At 48.8% G+C, this 23,304-nt stretch overlaps 2 protein-coding genes and 1 long non-coding RNA gene across 3 annotated transcripts; all 3 read left to right on the top strand.

The window, feature by feature from the left end:
- Nucleotides 1-2,097: 2,097 nt before the first annotated feature.
- NOX5 (NADPH oxidase 5) lies at nucleotides 2,098-14,180 on the top strand. The gene is given in 7 exon segments (XM_061181964.1): nucleotides 2,098-2,303; nucleotides 3,301-3,535; nucleotides 5,055-5,208; nucleotides 5,362-5,540; nucleotides 6,634-6,801; nucleotides 11,898-12,040; nucleotides 13,961-14,180. Coding segments are annotated over 6 exon segments (870 nt in total). The 5' UTR covers nucleotides 2,098-2,283; the 3' UTR covers nucleotides 12,012-12,040; nucleotides 13,961-14,180.
- A 277-nt stretch (nucleotides 14,181-14,457) lies between these two features.
- On the top strand, nucleotides 14,458-16,283 carry LOC133085088 (uncharacterized). The gene is made up of 3 exons (XR_009699526.1): nucleotides 14,458-14,471; nucleotides 15,808-15,852; nucleotides 16,243-16,283. It is a non-coding gene; the product is annotated as an uncharacterized LOC133085088 (long non-coding RNA).
- Nucleotides 16,284-19,113: 2,830 nt separating this feature from the next.
- LOC133084616 (serine/threonine-protein kinase MARK2-like) lies at nucleotides 19,114-20,553 on the top strand. The gene has a single exon (XM_061181431.1). The coding sequence runs from the start codon at nucleotides 19,114-19,116 to the stop codon at nucleotides 20,551-20,553; it is 1,440 nt and encodes a 479-aa protein (XP_061037414.1).
- The last annotated feature ends 2,751 nt before the right edge of the window (nucleotides 20,554-23,304 follow it).

The raw sequence follows: 23,304 nt of genomic DNA, 5'->3' as shown, positions 1-23,304 counted from the left end.
GGGCATGGAGGTGAGAAGTGGGCTCGGCAGACAGCGGGACCGTGACCTTGCTAGAGAAGCATGAGAGGACTGCGGGCAAGTTGAAGGCCTTGCCATGGCTGGGATCAGACACTTCCTGCTCTCTTGGGTGCTTTTCTTCAGCAATGTTCACTTAGCTGCCCTGGTGCAGGAAAGGAGAAAACAGGTAGTTGGATTCACCTAGGGATGAGAAATTTTTAGGGTCAGTGCAATAGAAGGACAGAGGGATAAGGAATAAAAATGTGCACAAGAATAATTGTGAAGGAGAACCCTGGATTTGAAATTGGCTAAGGAGAGTATAAAGCTGAATGGATGAGAGGGTGTGAAGGGGGCGGGGAGGGATGGGCGCTCTGGCTGTGAACCCCTGTGTGATTTTGGCTATAAAAAGAGGGCCCGTTATCACTCTGCAGGGACTTTGGAAGTCCAAACCGAGGAAGTATTTCTTTTAAAAGGGACTTAAAGACTTCCATAGCCCTTTCAGATCCGGTGGCAAAGACTTCAACCCATCCTGTGCAATAGTTGGTCTTGGGGGGACCCCCTCTTTCCAGGTTTTAAGAAGAACTTGATCCCCGGGGTTTATTTGTGAAGGAACTGCTCCTTCCTCTGTATTTTTAGTGGGAGCTGGCAGTGTCTTGTGGGCATAGTCCTGGATTGCCTTCTGAACTTGTGCTGGATTAATAATATATCTCAGGGCCTGGTTCATGTCCTCATCCAGTAGAATGTCAGTAGTAAGAAAAGGCCTCCCATAGCTCATTTCAAATGGACTAAGTCTCAGACCACTCCTGGGGGCTACACGGACCCTGAAGAGTGCAATAGGAAGCAAGTTGGTCCAGGGTGCATGAGTTTCTTGGCAGAGCTTTGCTAAGGTTTTCTTTAAAGTATGCTTCATGCTGGCTCTTGACTAGGAAAACTGAAGGACGGGAGGTGTGGCCGGAGAGTGGCATGTTAAGACTCTGTATGTGATTACAGACTTTGACTTTGGCCCAAGTGATGATCACAATACCAATAAGACTTTCCATTTATATACAACTACCGTCTTCCATATACTGCATTAAGTGCTTTATAATTAATTATCTATTATCCTTGAACCAATTCTGAAAGGGAGGAATAATTAGCCCCATTTTAGAGATGAGCAAAGTAAGGTGCAATACTCTAAAGGACTTATAGCCCACCCTCACACAGTAAGGGGCAGAAGCATGTTGCTACCTCAGGTGTGTCTATATCCAAAACAGGCCAAGAAATCGCTAATCACGAGTCCTACTACTCATGAAGAATGAAAATATATACAGGAAAAAAAAGTGCCCCAGATCCCATCTCAGTTGGTACAGTAGTTTCTCCGATTGGTTCCAGGACCCCAGTGGATACCAAAATCCGTGTATGCTCAAGTCCCTTAGATAAAATGGAGTCATACAGTCGGCCCTCGGTATCCGTGGGTTCCACATCCGCCGATTCAACCAACCGCGGGTGGAATCCCCGGATGCTGAACCCAACCTTTCGGAGGGTCGACAGTACTTCTGGCTTCCTTTTCACATCACTCTTAGCCACTCACGTTCACATAAGGCCACAAGACTGGACTTGAGGGCCCAGCTGCAGCCCCTCAGGACAACATGGATGAGCAAATTTTGCTACAAGTTGGGGAACAACAGGGAACCTCTTCACCACCACCTCATATACAATTCGCCTCTGGATAATTGAAGCTCTGGGCACATAGCTCCTTATAGATTAAGTAAGCAAGTGTATCTTCTGGGCAGATGATCTTGGAAGTTGAGTGGTACTTAGAGAGGAGGCTGCAGATTCTGGAGGAAGGCATGCACTGAGTCCAAAGATTCTCCATGCTTGGGGAGATGTTCATCTCTGTTGAGCTCGGCAATAGGGAGCCATGGAAGGTTTGTGAGCGGAAGGTGCCATATGTCCTTCGATTGCCTGGTCTATGCTCCTAAAGAGAGTTGGTTGGCAGAAAGATGAAGATGAACGAACCACTGATGCAATGGTTGTGCAAGGCAGGGCGAGTCTGCAAGTACAGAGCGAGGTCTGGGGGCAGGCGCCCACTCGGCTTCATCCTCACTTGGGCCAGGGAGCGGCTCCATCAACGTGGACGAGCTGCGCATCGTGCTGCAGTCGTGCCTGCGTGAGAGCGCCATCTCACTGCCCGAGGAGAAGCTGGACCAGCTGACGCTGGCGCTCTTCAAGTTGGCGGACAAGGACTGCAGCGGCGCCATCACCTTCGATGAACTTCGAGACGAGCTGCAGCGCTTCCCCGGCGTCATGGAGAACCTGACCATCAGGTACCACCCTGTCTCGTGCAGGGGCACTGCCAGTGCTGGGATTAGACACCAGGTGCGAAGTGTGGCCTGAACGCACCGAGGATCCCTCAGCCCGGCCCCGCCCCACCCTGCCCAGGTCGGCCCCGCCTCAGATAAGCCCCGCCCAGCCCCTCCCCTCTTTGCCTGCTTTCTCTTGGGGACAAAGGTCTGTAGTGCAGGGCAGCTGTTGTCATGTGTCCATTTTCTACAGTGTTTCTTTAGAATCAACTCACAATAGTAAGTGCTGGGCATTTTTACCAACATACCAGTGCATAGCATGGAAAAGGAAATTAAAGTTACAAAAGGAATGAAGTTACAAAAGGACATTAAAGTTACTTCACCTGGGGTAACACGCCTAGGATCACACAGATAGTTAGCAAAGACAGTTATTTATTCAACTTGGTTGAGCAGGTACTATGTACCAAGCCTTGTTCTCAGTAATGGCAGAGCTCTGCTGGGGCTACCTTCCAGACTGAGGGACAGGTAATTGATACCAATAAACAAGTACATAAACTAGATAAGTACAAATTTCATAAGCGCTGTGAAGAAAATAATATAAAAAGGGTGTAACAACAGACCCAAGTTTGTCTGACTCCAAGCTCTGAATAGTGCCAGTTTTGTAGTTCATTCTTTTTGTGTATTAACTTTCTTGTGGGTATCACAAAATGTCTCAGATTCTTCCATCCTTTTCGATTACCTCCCCTGCCCCGCCCCCAGTTGGGAAGTAAGGAGAGGTAGTTAAAAAAAAAAGTCGTGCGTGTGGCATCCGAAACACCAGAGATTCATCCCAGTTCCACCTATCTGTGTGACTGTAAGCAAGTCACTTGACCTCTCTGTTTCCTGGTGTAAAAGAAAGCCGGCCTGTTTGCCATGAGGCTCCCCGAGAGTTAGTGGGCTGCAGAGGGAATGGGGTCTCTAGGTTCAGACTCTGGTGGTCCCCGCCACACCGCGGCCTTCTGAGTGGAGCCCTCTCTCACAGTGCTGCCCACTGGCTGACTCCTTCCGCCGCCGGGCCGCCCCGACACTGTCCTCGCCAGCTGACCTCTGCCTACTGGCACAACCACCACAGCCACCTGCCCTGCCTAGCCGCCTACGTGGACCTCCACGTGCTGCTGTTTGCCCTGGCAGCTAGTGTGCACCGGGCCCTCGGCGCCAGTGTCATGGTGGCCAAGGGCTGCGGCCAATGCATCAACTTTGACTGCAGCTTCATCGCGGTAGGATTCTGCGGACACAACGCAGGGAAGCGGGTAGGGGGACTGATGTAGGCTCCTCTTAGACAAAATGACCCACACGTGGACACCTGCAGTGTCAGGGTAGGATGGCACCTTAGAACTCAACTGGGCCAACACTCAGTGGTGGGGACTAAGGCTCAGAGGGGGCAGTGAGCTGTCCATAGTCACACAGCAGGTAAATAACATAGCTGGCATTTTTGTGTGCTACTATGTACAAGTCACAGTGCTAAGCACTTTCCATCTGATCCTCACAATAAACCTATGGTGGACCCAGAGGAGGTGGGCTGGCTCCTGTGGAGAGCGCCAACCAGAAAGAGAATACTTCCAGAGGCCTTGAATGCCAGAATGTGATCCTGGGGACCAGAGACTGAGGTCTCCAAGTGTATTTGATGACACACTTCGACAACTGGAACGAAATAAAGCACAACAAAAATAAACAGAAAACAAAAACCCCTCCCAATTACCCAGTATATGCTCACTTACTTATAATTATATGCATGCCCTATTATCATTAGCCAATAGGTTTATGGCACAATATAACTATAAGGCAAGCTTCATCCTTTTCTTTCTTTTTTTAAGATCTTCTTGATGTGGACCATTTTTTAAAGTCTTTACTGAATTTTTTACAAGGTTGCTTCTGTTTTATGTTTTGGTTTTTTGGCCACAAGGCATGTGGGTTCTTAGCTCCCCGACCAGGGATTGAACCCGCACCCCTTGCATTGGAAGGCGAAGTCTTAACCACTGGACCGCCAAGGAAGTCCCAAGGTTCATTCTTAATGATCAGGGATGTACATCTCTAGTCCAAATACTCCTCCTGACAATATCAGCTTCTTATTAGAGTGGGTTTTATTTATAACCTCATAACTGGCTACAAAGAATTCACACCAGGGGTGGGAGACATGTGACTCATTTTTGTGGTCACTTGCTCTTGCCTTATTAACACTATTTTCAATCTGCATTTTCTCTGTAGGGAATCTTTTTAAGCTACTTGTCCCTTCTGAGGGGTGGTTAGCTTACTTAAGTTAAAAGCAGTTAATGTAATCTGCAAATCCACGTATCAGGGCATGCATAAATACATTGAAGTAAATGAGCAAGTGAGGGGACCTTCATCATAATCCCCTTGAAAAGCCCCATCTGCCCCCAGGACATCTCAAGAACCACATGTGACATGGTGCCAGTCTGACATATGACTAAATGAGGGCACCATGTCTACACAGATACTAAATATTAGTAAAAGCTTATGTGCTTCCCACGTGTTGAGATAAAAGTGATACCAGCAGACATTCTGTAACATTTTTTCTTCGCCAATTCTGGAGATCCTACTTTGCAGATCCCCAGCTTTGGACCTAGGGGAGCAGCGGAGGCTTAGGGGCAGGGGAGGTGGTGACAGGGACCCGTTTAGGAAGCACAACAGGCTCAGGGTAGGGAAACAGCTGCTGGGAAGCAGAGGACAGGGCGGAGAGCGAGCCAGGTGGGGCTCTCTACCGCTTTGCCCGGCCAGGTGCTGATGCTTAGGTGCTGCCTCACGTGGCTGCGGGCCACGTGGCTGGCTCAGGTCCTGCCGCTGCACCACAACCTCCAGTTCCACCAGCTTATGGGCTACGTGGTGGTCAGGCTCGCCCTCGTCCACACCGTGGCCCATGTGGTGAACTTCGGTGAGTAGCCTGGGGCTGGGGGTGGGGACCTGGGCTTTCCACAAACCACTCGGTTATCCTGCCCCTGTGTGTCCTGCTGGCCCGATGGGCAGAGGGGTGGGAACCCCAAAGGGAAAGTGCAGTGGGCAGAGCTTGTCTTGTGCTCGTCTCCAGCACTCCGGGCTCAGTCCAAGGCCAGCCCCTTCCAGTTTTGGGAACTGCTGCTCACCACGAGGCCTGGCATTGGCTAGGTCCGCAGCTCGGCCTCCCTGACCGGTGTGGCCCTGCTGCTACTGCTGCTTCGCATGTCCGCCTGCTCCAGCTCCTGTGTCCGCAGGAGCGGCCACTTTGAGGTGCCCCAGCCCTTGCCCCTTTGCCTGTCCCATCCTGGGCTCCCAACTTCATTTCATGCTGTGTTCCCTCTAAATTACTCCAGAGCCCAGGAAGCTCCAGGCGGTCTGCGTACTATGGACATGTGATTTGGGGTTCTGCCATTGGGCTGTAGTTTATGTCTGCTGAGTGAAAATGTTCTGCTCCAGAAGATTCTCCTGGCTTTTTTGCTGGCTTATCCCCTTGCTCCAATTGGATTAAACTGGGCACAGGGAGGGGAAGGAACACAGGCTTTCAGGATTCTAATCCCCACCCCACTACTTGCGGGTCACTCATTGTCCTCATCTGTAAAACGGAGCTATAATTCTCTACCTTTGAAGTTATTAATATTTTAGGAATTAAATGAGATAATACATGTGAAGCCAATAACTACACCTGGCACATGGTCAGTCCAAAAGTATTAGGTCTAGCTTTGCTTTCCTCTCTCTAGCCTCCTCGAGATACAGGAGGTCACAGAGGATTTGGTTGGGAGACCGGAACTGTGCCTTGGACTGATCTGGTCACATCAGAAATAGACATATATATATACACGGCACCTACTTGGGGCCAGCAATGATCCTTTGAAGTCAGAATCAGCATCCTCATTTGACCCATGGGGAATCTGACTCTCAGAAAAGTAAGTTACCAGGCCGAGGTCCCACAGCTAGTAGCAGAGCAGGTATTAAAACTCAGGGCTTTGCTTTCTCCTCCACTCCCAGAGCACCATTGCTGTCTTTCCTTCCTTCCCCCTGAGAAAGGGTCCGTGGGCTGAGACATTGATGCTCATGAGCCCATCAGAGGGGGCAGTTCACTCTGCCCAGAACACCCCCAGGCAGATGTTCCAGATGTTTGCCACTAGCACTAAGAATCTTCCCTTACAGACTTTCTGGGCCAAGCCCCCAGAACAGAGAGGCAACGAAGCTTCCCACCCCCAACCTCCTACCCAAGCCTGTTCCCAGGAGAGGGTGTGTGTGGCCAAGGCTCTGGGCACAGTCCTGGCTTTAAGGATGGCCGTGAACCTTGGCTCTGTTCCACCCCCAGGCCTTGACTCTGGCAACTTACTCCCCACCCCCACAGGTGTTCTATTGGACCCACCTGTCCTACCTCCCATGTCTGCACGGGCCCAACTTCTGGAAGTGGCTGCTGGTCCCTGGCACCTTGTTCTTCCTGGAGAAGGCCGTCGGCCTGGCCGCATCCCGCATGGAGGCCCTGTGCATCGTGGAAGTCAATCTCCTCCCTTCCAAGGTGCAAAGGGGGCCTGAGGAGCCAAGGGGAGTCACAGGTGGTGGGGTGCAGCAGCTGAGTACTCTGTTAGACCCCCAGCCCCAAGGAAATGGGGAGCCCCATCACAGTGGAGAAGATAAGCAAAGTGCAAGACTCGATCCAGCCCTCCGGGAGTGACACTTCTGGAAGGGGAATGACAGGTAGGCAGGGTACCACTAAAGGCCAGTGTGCACAGAATACCTTCAGTAAGTATATATTAGTGTCTACAAGGTGGCAGGCCCTGCGCTAGGTGACAGAGATGCAGAGAAGGCTCAGGCACTATCCCTCTCTCCACGGGCACACAGGCTAATAGGAGAGTCAGCCCTTCCGTTACAGTGCAGGGCTGTGTTGGTAAGAGAAGAAGAATCCCAGGAGGTGTTAAAACTCTTTGTCTTTGAGAGATCAGAGAAGCTTCAGAATGAGAGGGGAGCTGCCTTTTCAGGGTTTTGAAAGATGAATAAGAGTTTGTTGGATAGACAAGATAGGGAAGGGTTTGCTTGGATAAGGAACAGCATGGGCAAAGGCACAGAGTTATGAAAGGGCATACTGTGCTTGGGGGACTACAGGTAATTTGGCACAGCTGGAGCCAAGGTGCCAGGGAGAAGCTGGAGGGGTGGGCAGGGCCTAAGGGTGAGTGGCCTCACTCTGCAGGCCACAGGGAACCCTTGAGCAGGGTAGGGGCGGGCGGGCGGTGGTACTGAGCTGCTTTATACTCCAGCTGCATTTCTTTAGTCGCTCTGTAGAAGATGGCTTGGAGGGGACCACTGGGAAGGCTGTTGCACATATGTACATGAGAGCTCACGAGAGCCTTGACTTTGAACTGGGTGGGGAGGGGGCACATCACAGAAAGACTCAAGAGGTAACTGGCTGCATTTGCGGTTGAGGTGGGGAAGGCGTCTAGGCTGTCTTGCAGGTGCCTGAGTAACTGGGGCCATTTTTGGAGAAAGGGAAGGCAGTTCTGGGTGGGTTTGACTCTGGACAGCTTGAGAGTGAGGACACGGAAGCTGACTAAGAGGCCGAGGTTTCTGTCTAGACCCTGGCATCAGACAGAGTGGTTGGAATTCAGATCCCGTGGTTTCTTAGCTGGTGGCCTTGAGCAAGTCATTTAACCTCTCTGAGCCTCAGCCTCTCCTGCGTAAAGTGGAGAAAGAATGACATGCATCTCAGAGAGTCGCTGTGAGGACCAGAGATAGCACTAGAAGAGATCCACACAGCTCTGGCACCCAGTAAGTGCTCAATAAATCGAAGCTACTATCCAGGAGGCTGTTGTGTCCTGGGGAGATGCCCGTTCACGGTTGGAATACCACCCAAGTGCCACAGAAGTTCCAAGAAAGGGGCTGGAGCAGTCAGGGGCTTCACAGAGGGGGAGGGCCACTGAGAAGCAGTATTTATACCACGAGAAGTGGGATCACACCATGAGCCCCACTTCAGACACAGCCTGACTTCCCTTCTCTGATCACTGCCACCCCCTGGTTGGCAGATGTGCTGCAGGGCTGAGACCCCACTCACAGGCACAGAAGAGTCTCGTGTCTGGGGCCGGCCTGGCTTATGGTGGAGAAAGACGGCCCAGCCTCCATCCTCTGGCCTTGGGGCCCCTGGCAGCTCTGGACCTGCACAGATGACCCTGGTCTCTTTCCTCTCTCCCCAGGTCACTCATCTCCTCATCAAGAAGCCCCCTCTTTTCCACTACAGGCCTGGCGACTACTTGTATCTGAACATCCCCACCATCGCGCACCACGAGTGGCACCCCTTCACCATCAGCAGCGCTCCCGAGCAGAAAGATAGGCCTGCACCAGCCCCACCGGTCACTCAGCAGGTATTACTCAGTCCTTGCCATGTGCCAAGCAAGGCTGGGAACCAGGAACACAGAGGTGAACAAGACCAGACAAAGTCGACCTCCCAAAGCTCCCTCTGGAACACAGAGGCAGACGCGCAGATGCTGACCGAATGGGGTGTTTGGGGCTGTACCGGCTGCCGTGAGGGTCACAGGGGAGGGCCTGGCCTGGTGGGGGAAGTGGGCAGGGTGGCATTTCAGCTGAACTTTGAAGGGTTCATAGGAGTTTCCTAGGTAGGGAAGGACGAGGGGGTGGAGGCGGAGGGAGAAGCATGAAAACGTGGAAACGTAGAAGGGTCTGATGTAGTTTGGGCTGAGGGTTAGGTGGAGTAGGGAGGAAGGAAGTAGGGGCAGGGGGGACGGGAGAGAGGGTCAGAGAAGGGACCGAAGGCAGACAACAGTGGCTGGCAAAGTCGATGGGAACCAGGGTGGGACTGGGAAAGACTTCGAATGCAGAGTGGAACGCAGGATGGCGCAGGCGGTTGGGAGCCCGCAGGGGTCTTAAGCAGAGGAACAGCGGCTCAGAGGAGAGGGGACCAGGACGTTTCCAAGGGGGCTGTGACAGGAAGCCAGGCTTCTGCGCTCCATGTGGGCATGAGCCCTGTGGGGCGCCAAGGCAGCAGAAGCCCTCGTACCCTTCTCCCCCATCCCTGGACCACCCCTATTCCCTCTGGATACCCGGCACCCATAGGACCGCTCAGCTGACCCTCCCTTTGCCCAGCTGTCCTCTGACTCACAACCATGCATGGGCCTGCCTTCTGGTCCTGAGCTGTTGGTCGGGCCACAAGCTGGACCTCTGACCTCCTGGCCGGGCATTGGCCTTCCCACCTCAAGCGGTGCTTCTGACAGAGGAGGCCTTGCGTGGCCCGTTAGAGCGAGACCCTTGCTCGGCTTCATGAGGAGTAAAGGCTTCTGGTTGCCAGGGTTCTCTGACCCACCCCCACTAAAAGCTGTAGCTTCACTCAGGATGCCTCCCACCCCCTGGCCCAGCTCCCTCAGCTCAGGGCGCAGACCCAAGTCCAGGGTTCCCCACCCGAAGCTGCACAACACCTGCCCTGGAATCATGTGAGTGGTGGCCTGGATGTACAATGGGGTGAGGGTGTGGGTTAGAGAGGGTGGGTTATTTTCTTCCTATTTTTCTTTCCTTTGCTGTTTTGTAAAGAACAGATATGCTTCTGGAAAATTCAGACAGTATAGAAACATGTCCCGAAGAAAATTAAAATCCCTCAAGTAATTCCACCCAAAGAAATCCATTGTCCCAAGAGGGAAAGGGGCGATGGGATGAATTGGGAGATTGGGATTGACATGTATACACTCTTGATACTATGTATAAAATAGATTCCATAATGAGAACCTACTGTGTAGCACAGGGAACTCTACTCAATGCTCTGTGGTGACCTAAATGGGAAGGAAATCCAAAAAAGAGGGGATATATGTATACGTATAGTGATTCACTTTGCTGTACGGTAGAAACTAACACAACATTGTAAAGCAACTATACTCCAATAAAATTTTAAAAAGAAAAAAAATGAAACCATTGCCTTCCAGATCTCGATACATCTCCATGGATAATCAGAAGCAGAGATAATTCTGCATGCAAGGGATCACTGTTCACACTGTTTTAAAGCCCACTTTTTCTCCGTGAATAGTATGTCATGAAAATCTTTGCATGTCAGTTCTTTTAAAAGAAGAACTTTTCCTTTTTGTGGCTGCATACTATTCCAGTGTATCAATACTAATATGATTATAATGACCATGTTTATTTTATGGATATGTTATTTATTTGACCAGTTCTTGAAGGGGTTTCTTCAGGGTCTCAGCTTGGAATCTGCCCATCTCTTGGGCCCGAGTCCTCTACAGTGAGCTGAGTGAGTCCATACGGGGGCTGGTAAATCCTCCAACTTTGTTTGCAGAGCTGGCTTACAGGATTAGGAGTGGGACTCAGGCTGGCAAGTGCGGCTGATTGAATTCAGCTGACACGTAAGAGGCCTTCCCCATATGAGTCACTGCGTGAGGCAGTTCAGGACGCATCTGTGCGACAGGGCATAGCCCAGCCCTCCTGCCTCTTTGCACCCTGAAGGGTGAGGAAGCGCCAGGAAGGCGCTTGGGAGTAGGGATCCAAGCACCTGACTTTTCAGTCCCCTCCTCACAAAGCTGTGAGAGCGTGCCTCACCTCTCTGTAAACACAGGGTCCAACCAGTTCATTCAGGAACTTAGGTGGGCAAAAAAATGTGACATCTTTGTTTTTACTAACCGCTAACTAAAATTTAGCATTTTCTTCAGGTATGAATGCAGGTAACAAACCATAGTAGCATTACCAATCTGTGTGCCTTTTTCGAAATGAAAACCATGGATTCTTCATATCACGTTACGGTTGCTGTCCAAACTTTGGGATATCATTCATGCTTATTGCTAATTCACGTTTCCAGTAGCCATGTGACTCCTGCTGCATCTCGTTATTTCATGTATTAACAAAAACGCACATGTATTCTTAAATCAAAATTTTAAAAAATATATTTTGATAACTCATTATAATTGGTTTCATTTGTAATTTCTACATATGTTATCCAATGTATTTAAAAACCTTACTCTGAGAAGGAGTCTATCCATTTCCTTCATACGACTGCCAAAAGAGTCCATGGTTTAAAATAAAAGAAAAAGGATGAGAACCCCAGACCAGGAGATCTCTTAGGGGCCTCCTTACTCTCATGTGGGTTCTTTCTGGTACCCCTCAACAGAGGGGTAGCCCCCCCAGGCTTTTCCATCAGTCATCCACTCAACAGGGAACCTTAGTAAGCACCCCCTGCATCCCAGACACTGGGGGCAATGCATGCTGTTGTTCCCACCATTGATTGAGCACCTACTGTGTACAGAGCCGTTGACAGGCACCTGGTTGAATGTGGGAGGGAGAGGGTCCCCACCTTGGTGAGACCCTGGCTTGATGGAGGAGGCCTGACCCCCACCCCTAGGGAGCTCCCAGTGTGCTCAGGGCCACTCTGACCCCTGCCTTGGCAAAGGAGACTGAACCCTTAGGTTGACCGCACAGAGCAAGATTGCCAGGTCTGCACAGAGAGCTCGGCCCTCCAAGTCCCATGACTGTGGCTGCTAGTTTGGGCCTGAGGAAGGACATTCAAAGGAGGACTTAAGGGGCGGACGCCCAGTCCCAATCCCTCCAAGTGAGACGGGCCTGTCGCTGCTGGAGAACAGTGCTGAACCCTTTCCTCCCTCCCTGTCTCTTGCTCAGACACCATCTGGCTACACATCCGGTCCCAGGGCCAGTGGACAAACAGGCTGTATGAGTCCTTCAAGAAATCAGACCCAGTGGGCTGTGGTTCCGAGAGGCTCTCGAGGAGTTTGAAGATGAGAAGGAGTCAGAGGAAGCTGCAGGTAAGTGACTGCAGGGAAGTAAGGCTCCACCATGGTGACAAACCCATGGGGACCAAGTTGCCTTCTTAGTTGGCAACCACTGAGCAGCTGTCGTGTACACCGGCTGGACGGTGGCACACAGGGCGAGGCAACTACAGACTGTGTGGTCCAAGAGCCTCCTCGAAGCCTGACCACTCCAGACCCTCCCCGCTCCAGTGTGCTCCGTTGGAAAGGAGGGGACAATGCAAAGAGGGGGAAATTGAGATGAGAAAAACCCACCCCCACCTCTCTGCTCTAATGCTTTCTAACTGTATGGCCTTGGGCACATCTTTTAGCCTTGCTGAGCCTCAAGTTGTTCATCTACAAACTGGACGTGGTTCTCACCGTTGGCTTTCCTTTTACACATGATTCTTCTAAGGACCAATGGAATGAATGCATGTCAAGTACTGAGTGAACTGAGCAACATGGTCCAGAAGGATCATTCATTATCACCATCACCATCATCACCGCCACCGTCATTATCATCATCACATCATCATCATTCTCATCACCGTCACCATCACTATCACCATCATCATCACCATCACCATCAGCATTGTTATCTTTTGAGCCCTGACGAACTGCACAAAATTGACAATCTGCCAGTGCCTGGAGTGAATATGGGTTCTGGGAGGTTTGGGAGGAATACAGAGAGATCAGAGCAGCACCTGAGGAAGCAGGGATAGATGTAGGAGGCTGAGGGTGCCTGAACACTTAGTAGGCTGTACCACTAAGCTGGGAGACAGGTTAATACGTGGAAACCCTGTTGAAGGTCAAAGGAAGAAAGCCCCCAGGCCTGGCCCAGCCCTGCCTTGCCCCTGTGGAATTTAAAGTCCAGGGGACAAAACCATGTGGAATCCTGCCTGGTCAGACCAGAGGGACCTTCTTGAACAGTGCCAAGAGCAAAGCTCTGGGAAATGGAGAGGTAGGTAGAAACAAGTGGAGTGTTCTCTCCTGTTAATCAGGGGAAACCTCCCAAAGCAGAAAGCTGATTTTCAGAACCGGGTGAGTCTTGGCACACTGAGGTTGGTGGGTAGATACACTAAAAGCGGTGTTTCCTTGGGGTCTTAAGCACCGCTGCCAAAGAATAAATTGGCACAATCTTTCTGGTGGGCAGTCTGGCTATATGTGTCAGCATTTTAATATCTATACCCAATGGCCCAGCAATGCCATTTTTAGGGATTTAGCCTGAAAAGCTAATTGGACACGTACACAAGAAGTGCATTAACCACCTTGTTCATTCATTCATTTAGCAAATATTTATTGAGCACAGGATCTACTGTTTTCCAGGTACTGTTTTAGATGCTGGAGATATGTCAATAAGCAAAATAGCCATTGGCACTGCTTCCCTTCTGGAGGGGGAGATAGACAGTAAATGCACAAATAGATATAAAATGTGTCACATGGTAATAAATGCTATGAAGAAAATAAGTTAGGGTAAAGGGAAAGAGCTAATTTATATAATATACCGTGGTTGTTAACAAGAATGAGAAAATGAGGATAACCAAAATGCCCAACAATAGGGAAGCAGTTAAATAAATTACTGATCCCCCTTCTAATAGAATAGTAAGTTGCCTAAAAAAGACTATGTGAATGTATATGCATTAGCACGTAAAGCTGGTCAAGATGTAGTAAGTGGAAAAGGCAAGTTACAAAGCAGTACGTTCCATTTATGTGAAAGTGTGTGTGTGTGTGTGTGTGTGTGTGTGTGTGTGTGTGTGTGTGTGAAAAAGATCTGGAAGGACAGAGAAAATGTTTAGAGACGTTGTGTCTTCCAATTCAGGGTACTTTTTTAACATTATTCTTTAAAGTTCTGTAGTTTCTGAATCTTTAAAAAAAACTAACACGTACTGATCTTGTGGTTTAAATCATAAAGCACTGGTTCTTTCTGAAACCAAACAGGGTTTGCAGCCCCAGCCCATCCACTTTGGAGCCTCGGCACAGAGCGCAGTGGCCTCCAACAAGGATGTCTCTGTGGAGCTGATGTCCTACAGGCCCAAGGGAACTCCACAGCAGGAGGATGAAGGCCTGGTGTACGTGGGGACAAAGGACGGGGTTCAGGCACGGTGGGAAGCTGCAGCCGAGGATCTGGGCCTGGTAGCTGGGGCTGGAGCCTGGAGAGCCAATGATTTTTCTTCCCAGGAACGGTGGGTGGGTCCTTGGAACTTGGAAGAGAAGGCCTCAAGGGCAGGCCACATTCAGGAAGGACCACACGCCATGTGGTGTTTCTGTAGCCAGTCACCTGCATGGCATCTTCATAACTTTTGCCATATTTACTTCCCACAGGTAATATTTCCTACTGAATCTTTCTCCTTACATCCCAACATTACTTTCAACTTAATCGTATTTTAAAAGGACTCTTTAGATTGCCATGTTTAATGAAGAACCAGTTATCATGTGCCATAAACAGAAGGTAACTCTGAAAGCAAAAACAATGTAATTAAATTCTTGCCAGATGTTGCTGCCTGCTAAGTGAGGCTCTGAGCCTGAGCTGCATCCACTGCTTGTTCCCTCTCTCTCTCTCTGTCATGCTCTCCATCTCTTTCTTTCTCAGCTTGTTAAAAGAAAAAAAGGAGGAGGGATTAGTAAGTGTTAGAGAGATGTTAAAGATATAATAACCATGATGTAAGGCTTTCTTCTTGCAACCGGAAGGATTTTAAAAAATTGTAAGAGAAGTATCCCTCTCACAATGTACTTCCTAAAATAATCCTCACAAGTAGTTCACATCCAGCACTGTGGAGGACACAGAATTCAGTTGCCCCCAAAGAAGCAACGTGGTGTGCCACAGTGAGTGCAGGATGGGCAGCTGGAGACCCAGGCTCCACCCCGAGCTCTATGGGAGCTTGGGCGAGTCATTTCCACACTCTCGGGTTCGGCTTCTCTCTGTGAAATAAGGGATTTGCCTGGATGATTGTGAAGGTCACTCCTCACCAGAGAGAAACTATCACAGGCCCCTGCAGCCCTTTCGGGGGGGTCTGTTTCCTTCATCTTCAGGAAGGAAGCACTTTGAACTCAGGGAATCTGGTCTGCCTGTCCTCGGGGCTGGAGGAGTTAGGCACAGCAGAGGAGGCCTGCTCCCTGCCCTCAGTCAGCTCCCTGTCAGCAAGCCCAGAGCAGGGTCCCAAGGGCAGGGGCGAACTCTGAGCCAGGCCCATGCGTGGCTCTTCTGCCTGGAGCAGCTGGGCAAAGCTTCCAGGAGGGGCAGCCACTCCAAGTGAGCTGCACACTGAAGGATGCACAGGAATTTGCCAGCTGGGCAAGAGGAGAGCGTGCTCTAGGCACAGGGAAAGAACGTTCAAGGCCGGGGCCGTGTCTAGAAACATGAAAGCTATCGGGAGTGCTGAGCCCAAGAGGCAGCTGGGGTGAGTCTTCTCCCATCACACCCTGAAGCTGACTTGTGTTGGACCTCTAGAGCGATTGTTATATTTTCAGGAATTTTGAGAGCCAGTAATTAAGCACAGTCATTGGTGGGAGCCATGATGGCAGTGTTTACACCGGAAATCTAGACACTAACAATCAGGAGTTCGTCGTTGCTGGTGGTGGTGCTTTCTTTTTCTGAAGAGTCAGTGTACCAGCACACCACTGATGTTCTCCCTCAAAAGTGCCCCATGCTCCCTGGAATGGTGGGGGCAGAAAAGGCAATTCCCTTTTTGTAAGGTTGCTCCGACTGGCAAGGGCGGGGAAGCCTCTGAGAAATGCCTGGCCCGCCCACTCCCAGAGACCCACCTTCTCTGCTCTACTCCCTGCAGGTCTCCGAGGTGTCCTCTGAGAACCACCCGTTCTGTAACATCAAGGTGAGAGGCTCAAGGGGGTGGCCCCAAGCAGAGGAATCGAAGCCTCTGCCCACGGGGAGGGCTTGCTGTGGCTCTTGGTACCCGGGTTCCACAGTCTCCACGGTCTGACTCCCAGATCTCCAGATAATGGAACCAAACCCCTGCGCTCGCAGGGCACACGGGGCATGCTGGCTGGGCCCTGCTCTCACCAGCTCTGCATGCGAACATTCTAGGGCTCTCCCAGACTCGGGCTCAGCGCACAGCGTGTAGAATGTGCTCTGAGTGGGAGCCACTTACTCCTGGGTTCCAGCCCAGGAGATGACTGCGTGCATATAAAGGGAGGTCCTGAAGCGTCAGGGTCCGCTTCTCCCTCACCCACCCACCCTCTCCTTTAACCCCTCCTGCATGCAGTGCTACATCGATGGCCCTTACGGGACCCCCAACCGCAGGATCTTCGCCTCCGAGCATGCCGTGCTCATCGGGGCAGGCGTCGGCATCACCCCCTTTGCTTCTATCCTGCAGAGCATCTTGTACAGGTGGGTGGACAGGCTGTGGCCCTGCCTGCATCCCAGGGCAGAGTCCTGAGAGACGCCCTCCCCTCCCCGCCCTGCCTTCTCCCTCCTTTCACCTGGCTCCCTCTCCCCTTTTCTCTCTTTCCTCTCCTGCTCTTTTTCGGGTCTCATCCCTCCCCCTCCTCATGGGGTGGGCCCTGCCACCCCACCTCCCTCCCTGTGCCCTGCACTGTTCTCTGGGGTCCTGAGAAATCTCATACTCACCCCAAACTCAAAAGCCCCTCCTCTCTTCTCCCCTCAGGCACCAGAAGAGAACGCACATCTGCCCCAACTGCCAGCACTGGGGGAGGGAGGGTGTGCAGGATGCTGACATGAAGCTCCACAAGGTGAGTGAGCACCGCCTCCTGCAGGAAGGACTGGGGAGCTCCCCAGACACCAGAGCTAGGTGCCCCCTGTGCAGAGGCAGGGGAAGGATAGATGACCTCTCCCCAGCTTGGATCCACTGGTCTCTGTGTTCAGGGCTCCCCCAGAGAGACATTCTGGGCCCTAAAGGCGGGCATCTCGTTAAAGAACACGGAGCCTGAAAGTCAGGCAGCCGGGATTCAGTTACAGCCATGATGCTTGCTAGCCATGACCTGATGGTGGTTTTAAAAACGAAAACGTTTGCCGTTTGAAAATTTATTATTCTGTGTTGGCCACTTCAAAGTGTTTCTAAAAAAAAATAATGAAGTAATGTTTTTCTGGCTGTCCTAAACTTAAGATCTCAGAATACTGCTTGCTGTAAACAATAGATTATTAGAGAAAATCCTGCCCTGGTTGTCAGGACCCCGAGTTCTGATCCCACGCTGCTCTGTGGCCTGGGCAACGTTCCTCACCTCTGTGAGCCTCGGTCTCCCCATCCCTTAAATGGGGGCGATAATGTGTGCCCTGCTAACAACAGCGTGGTTACACCAGGTCCCTGGGGATCACAGATATGAGTGAATGAGGTAGGCCCCCCTCTGAACTGGGCCCTTCTCCATAGGTGGACTTCATCTGGATCAACCGAGGCTAGCGGTCTTTCGAGTGGTTTGTGAGCCTGCTGACCAGACTGGAGATGGACCAGGCCGAGGAGACTCAGGAGGGTAGGAGAGGGGCGGGGCCTGAGGATGATGGAGGTGGGGCAGTGGGGTTCAGGGTCTCTTTAAGAAAGTGTTTAGATTATTCTATTTCTATCAAAAATGTGGGGAAGAGGGGGCTGCTTTTTTCCCCCAACAAAATGTAAAATTTTGTGAAACTTAAAAGAGAGAAGAGAAAAAAAATTCATAATCCCATCTAGGTATCCAGGCATTTTAAAGGATTTCCTTCTGATATTTTTTCTTATTCACATTTTATAAAAATATATAGCCTCCCCCACCCCATTTCTCTTTTTTATGACATTTCTTTTTATTCAAAATGAGCACTTAAAAAGTTAGATTACCAGACCTCATTCCAGACCTTCCAAGTCAGATTATCTGGGAGTAGGGCCCGGGAAGGTACATTTTTTTTTTTTTTTTTTTGATTTGTATGTGTGTGTGTTTTATTATATATTAGTCTCTTAAACCAAACAGAAAACAAAAAGTGGAGCTACAAACCAAAGTTACAATAGTACTAGCTTTTCTCATCGCCCGTCTATCTAGTTTTACCAGAGGTCTTTATTTCTTCATAAGGCTTTGAGTTACTGTCTAGGGTCCTTGACTCCAACCTGAAGAACTCCCTGTGGCAGGCAGGTCTGGTGGTTAAGAACTCTCTCAACTCTTGATTAACTGAGAATGTCTTGATTTCTCCCTCATTTTCGAAGGAAAGTTTTGCTAGATATAGGATTCTTGGTTGACGGTTTCTTTCCTTCAACACTTCAAGTACACTGAGCCATGCCATCTGGCCTCCGAGGCTCCTGATGAGAAATCTGCTCATGACCTACCTTCCTGGGAAATCTTCTCTCAGCTTCATAGACTTTCATAATGTACCTTATCGTGTCTTATGCAACAGAACATTTTGTACAGTATCATGAAGTCAGTTAAGTTGTAACATTATTTTGAGACCAGAATTTAAGGAAAAGGAATTGAATATTTCAAGTGTAGACATTATGAGGTCTTTAAAATTATTACACATTTTCAAACTAGAAATAAAAAGGCCACTGAAGTGTCCTACAGATTTTAATTTATAACAAAGTGAATACCAATATCTAATAACACACGTAAAGAAAAATTTCTTTGGGATCCTTTTTCCTAAGTGTAAAGGGGCCTTGAACTCAAAAAGTGAGAAAACCACTGTGGTTTATCCTCAGCTGTGATGGGTCCATTTCGTGCTCTGACCTCATAGTGCACCACTGTGATGTACTTCACAAAGCCCTATAAAAGAGAAAGCTGGGCCCAGGTTTTTGGTCCTTAGAGCCCAGGAAGCTGCTTTTGGTGACCTGACGGCCTTGGACCTACAGTTAGCTTGTTTTTTCCTTGTTTCTGCCATTTTGTTGATTTTTTTTTCTCTTTTCTCTACTCTTTTTTATTTGTCTCATTTTTCTTTCTACAGTTAGCATAGTCAGTATTGTTGGTATAGTTAGCACAGTTGGTATAGTTAATAGTTTATTAGCATAGTTAGTGTAGTTAGTACTAGTTAGCGCTGTTGGTACAGTTAGCATAGTTAGCGCTGTTAGTAGAGATAGCATACTTAGCACTGTTAGTACAGTTAGCATTGTTAGTTAGCATAGTTAGCATTGCTAGGTAGTGCTATCCGTCAGTGTAGTTAGCAGATCACCATGATGCAGGGCCTCACAGCCAACTCTGCTGACAAGGAGGCTCATATTGATGACTTCGAGATCCTCCACACCATTGGTGAAGGCACCTTCGGTAAAGTGAAGTTGGCCCGGCACATTCTGACCGGGACACAGGTGGCCGTCAAGGTCATTAAGAAAAGGCGTCAGAGCTTCTCAAGTGTCCAGGCACTTTTCCGGGAAGTGTGCAGTATGAAGGCTCTGAATCACCCCAATATTGTAAAACTGCTGGGGGCGATTGACACGGAGGAGACTTTTTTCCTGGTGATGGAGTACCTCAGTGGGGGGAACATGTACCGCTATTTGAAGATCCATGGCCGTATGACAGAGGCGGAGGCCCGAGGCCCGTTCCAGCAGCTGGTCTCCGCCCTGCAGCACTGCCACCAGAGGGGCATCGTGCACCGGGACCTGAAGCCAATGAACCTCCTCTTTGATTCCAACATGAATATCAAACTTACAGACTTTGGCCTCAGCAACAAGTGTGATGACACTGGCCAACTGGACACGATCTGCGGCACAGCCCCTTATGCTGCCCCGGAACTCTTCCTGGGGCAGAGGTACAGCGGCCCTGCGGTGGACGTGTGGAGCCTGGGAGTAGTGCTCTACACCATGGTAACTGGGTCCCAGCCCTTTGTGGGAAAAGACTTCCAGGAGCTGCGGAAGCAAATCCTACAAGGGCAATACCCCATCCCACCTTATCTGTCTTTGGAGATAAGGGATCTATTACAAAAAATGATTGCCTTCAACCCCAGTGACAGAAGCACCTTACCTGACCTCATGAGGCATCCATGGGTGAACATGGGCCAGAAGGAGCCACTCCAGCCACCCTGTGAAGAGGACCTGGAGGTGACAATGGTGAGGACTCTGGGCTTGACTTGCGACCAGATCCAGGACACTGGAACAGGCAGTGTGAGCTCCATGAAACCCAAGGTGGGGGTCTCCATCATAACTGTGATGCCCTTCTCTTCCGGGGACCTCAGTGGCAGTGAACTTGAGCCTTCTCCAAGCCCTGTGGTGTCCTCCCTGCAAACCAGGTGGCTCTACCAGAGAAAAAATGTGCAGCTGCAGGAAGACCAGCAGGCAGGGCAGAAGACCGGTGAGTCTGCCTGTCCCCCACCCAGCCTGGAGTCGAGGACTGCCACCCCCAGCCCAGCCCCCCAGTGTGGCACTGGGACATCCACCTCCAGCAGCAGCAGGATTGGAGCCCCAGAGGGAACCAGCTGCCCCCTGGGTGTGTCCAACACTGGAAGGTCCTCCCACACTGGGCAGCCTGAGAGTGTGTCCTCATCCACTCTCTCTGGCCACAGCCAGAAAAAGCAAGGGGTGGCTGGGAGAATCTGGAACTTTATTTTAAAACATCTTTGTTGCAAGCTGCCCAGCAAGAGGCGTCATAATAAAGTGAGCCCATGTGAACCCCATGGATGACCGAGGCAGGAAGGTCAGGCCGCCGCGCTCCCTGGGGCCCGGTCCGGTGGAAGATGAGTGTGTTCTCTGCACGGCCTTCAGAAGCATCGTATCCAAGACCCTGGCCAGCTCAGAGGATGGTCCGGAGCAGCCCGGGCGACCAAAAGCGAGGCCGCCGTGGCTGCAGGTCTGCCCCTCAACCCTCACCTGGGTGAAACTTCAGAGACTGGACTGTCATTCCTGGGGCACGTCTCCCCTCCCCTACTCTTCTGTCTTCCGTGTTGGTGGGGGAGGGGGATAGTTCTTGTTCCAAGAACTCCTTAGTTCTTCCAATTCTAGTTAATAAACTTGATGCTCCAGAAAGATGTATCACACTCTGCTTTGCATCGTCCCTGCACAGAATTGGGGCTGTGCATTTTCCAGTTAGACAAGTGTGTAGCCATGTAGTGCTTGGAGTTAATCAGAACAACTGGTTCCCTGGTTCAATAAGCCCTTGAACACACGGGTGACTGTAGGGCCCGGGAAGGTACATTTTAACACGATTCTCAGACGATTTGTAGTCACACTTTTTTTTTTAAGTTTTTTTAAGGGATAATTTACATACAATAAAATTCATCGATTTAAGTGTCCAATAAATACAATGGCATTTTGACAAGTGTGTCCAGTTGTATAACCATCACCATAATCAAAACATGGGACATTTCTATTACCCCCAAAATCTCCCTCATCTCACTTTGCATCAGTACCCTCTCTCCACTTGCAGCTCCTGGCAACCATTGATCTGCTTTCGATCACTATAGTTTTTCCTTTTCTAGAATTTCATTAAAATGGAATCATATAATATGTATGTAGTCTTTTCTAACTTCTTTCACTAAACATAATACCTTTGAGATTTATCCATGCTGTTGCATGTTTCAGTAAGTACTTAATTCCTTTTTGTTGCTGAGAAGTGTTCCATTTTCTGGATATACCATAATCTGTTTTTCCACTCAGTTGCTGATGGATATTAGAGTTATTTCCACTTTTTAGCCATTTTTGACTATGAAAGTCTCTGTGTGGACATATGTTTCCTCTTCTCTTGGGTAAATACTTAGAATTGGGATTGCTGGGTAGTATGGTATGTGCTAAGTTTTATAAACTGTCAAATTATTTTTCCCAAATGACTGTACCACTTTGTATTTCCATCAGCAGTGGAGTTCCAGTTGCTCTACAACCTCATCAACGTTTTTTTCTTTACATCTTTATTGGAGTATAATTGCTTTACAATGTTGTATTAGTTTCTGCTGTATAACAAAGTGAATCAGCTATACATATACATATATCCCCATATTCCCTCCCTCTTGAGCCTCCCTCCCACCCTCCCTATCCCACCCCTCTAGGTGGTCACAAAGCACCAAGTCATCAACACTTGATGTTGGCAGTCTTTTTAATTTTAACCATTCTAGTGGTGTATAGGGATATCTCAATATGCTCTTAATTTGCAGTTCCCTAATTAATTATGATGTTGAAGATATTTTCATGGTCTTATTTGCTGTTTGTATGCCTTCTTTGTAAAGTGTCTGTTCAAATATTTTGTCTGCTCTTTAAATCCAGATATTTTTCTTCTTTTTATTAAATTATAAGAGTTCTTCATATATTCTGGAAACAGGTCCATTACCAGGTGTACATTTTATAAATATGTTCTCCCAGTCTGTCGTTTGTCTTTTCATTTACTTAAACTGTCTTTTGAAGAACAAAATTTTGAAATTTTAATGACGTCCAATTTATCAGATTTCTTTCTCTTATTCTTCATGCTTTTTGTGTCCTAACTAAAACCTTTGCCTCACCTAAAGTCATGAGTATTTACTCTTATGTTTTCTCCCAGAAGTTTTATAGTTCTAGCTCTTTATTTAGATCAGTCTCATGGTGAGTTCAACAAGGTCCAGGTTATAAGGTCAATATGCAAAAGTCAATTCTATTTCTATTTACAAACAACAAATAATTAGTATTTGAAAACCTTTAAATAGAATTTTAAGAACCATGAAATACTTAAGGATAAATTTAGCAAAATGTGGGCAAGATCTGTGTACTAAAAACTACAAAACATTTCTGAGAAACAGTTTTTTTATATTTCTTGTACTTGAAGTTCATTGAACTTCTTGGACATCTGGGCTTATAGTTTCCATCAAATTTGGATAAATTTCAGCCATTCTTGCTTTACATATTTTTTTTCTGTCTCCCCTTCTCCTTCCTGTCACTTCAATTACACAGATCTTAGACTGTTTGATATCTCACAGGTTATTGTGAGTATGGTCGTTGTTGTTTTTTCCTCTCAATCTGTGCCTCATTTCGGATAGTTTCTATTGCCATGTCTTCAAGTTCACTCATCTTTTCTTCTGCAGTAACTTATCTATCCTTCCCATCCTAATAAAAGTCCCAGCAGGTTTTTAAAAATAGATATCAAGAAGCTTATTCTAAAATTTATAGGGAAAAACCAAAGGACCTAGAATAGCTATTAATCCTACCCATTGTATTTTTCATGTCTCTTATTGTGTTGTCCTTCTCTAGAAGTTCCATTTGGGTATCTTTTATGTCTTCCATTCCTCTTCTCATCATAGCTGCTTTGTTTTTACATTCTCAAGCACATTTATAATGTTTGCTGTAACATCTTTGTCTAAGTCCATCATCTCTGTCATTTCTGGGTCTGTTTCTAATTACTGATTTTCTCCTAGTTATGAATCATATGTTCCTGTTTCTTTACATGCTTGATAATTTTTTACTGGATGGCAGGTA

This window comes from Eubalaena glacialis, chromosome 2 (genome assembly GCF_028564815.1).
Source record: "Eubalaena glacialis isolate mEubGla1 chromosome 2, mEubGla1.1.hap2.+ XY, whole genome shotgun sequence".
NCBI classification, from domain to species: Eukaryota; Metazoa; Chordata; class Mammalia; order Artiodactyla; family Balaenidae; genus Eubalaena; species Eubalaena glacialis.
Note: the sequence above shows the minus strand (reverse complement) of the source record. Positions and strands in the feature narration are given on the sequence as shown.

Coding starts and splice junctions, on each gene's coding strand:
- LOC133084616 (XM_061181431.1), top strand. CDS start 19,114: ATGATGCAGGGCCTCACAGCCAACTCTGCTGACAAGGAGGCTCATATT.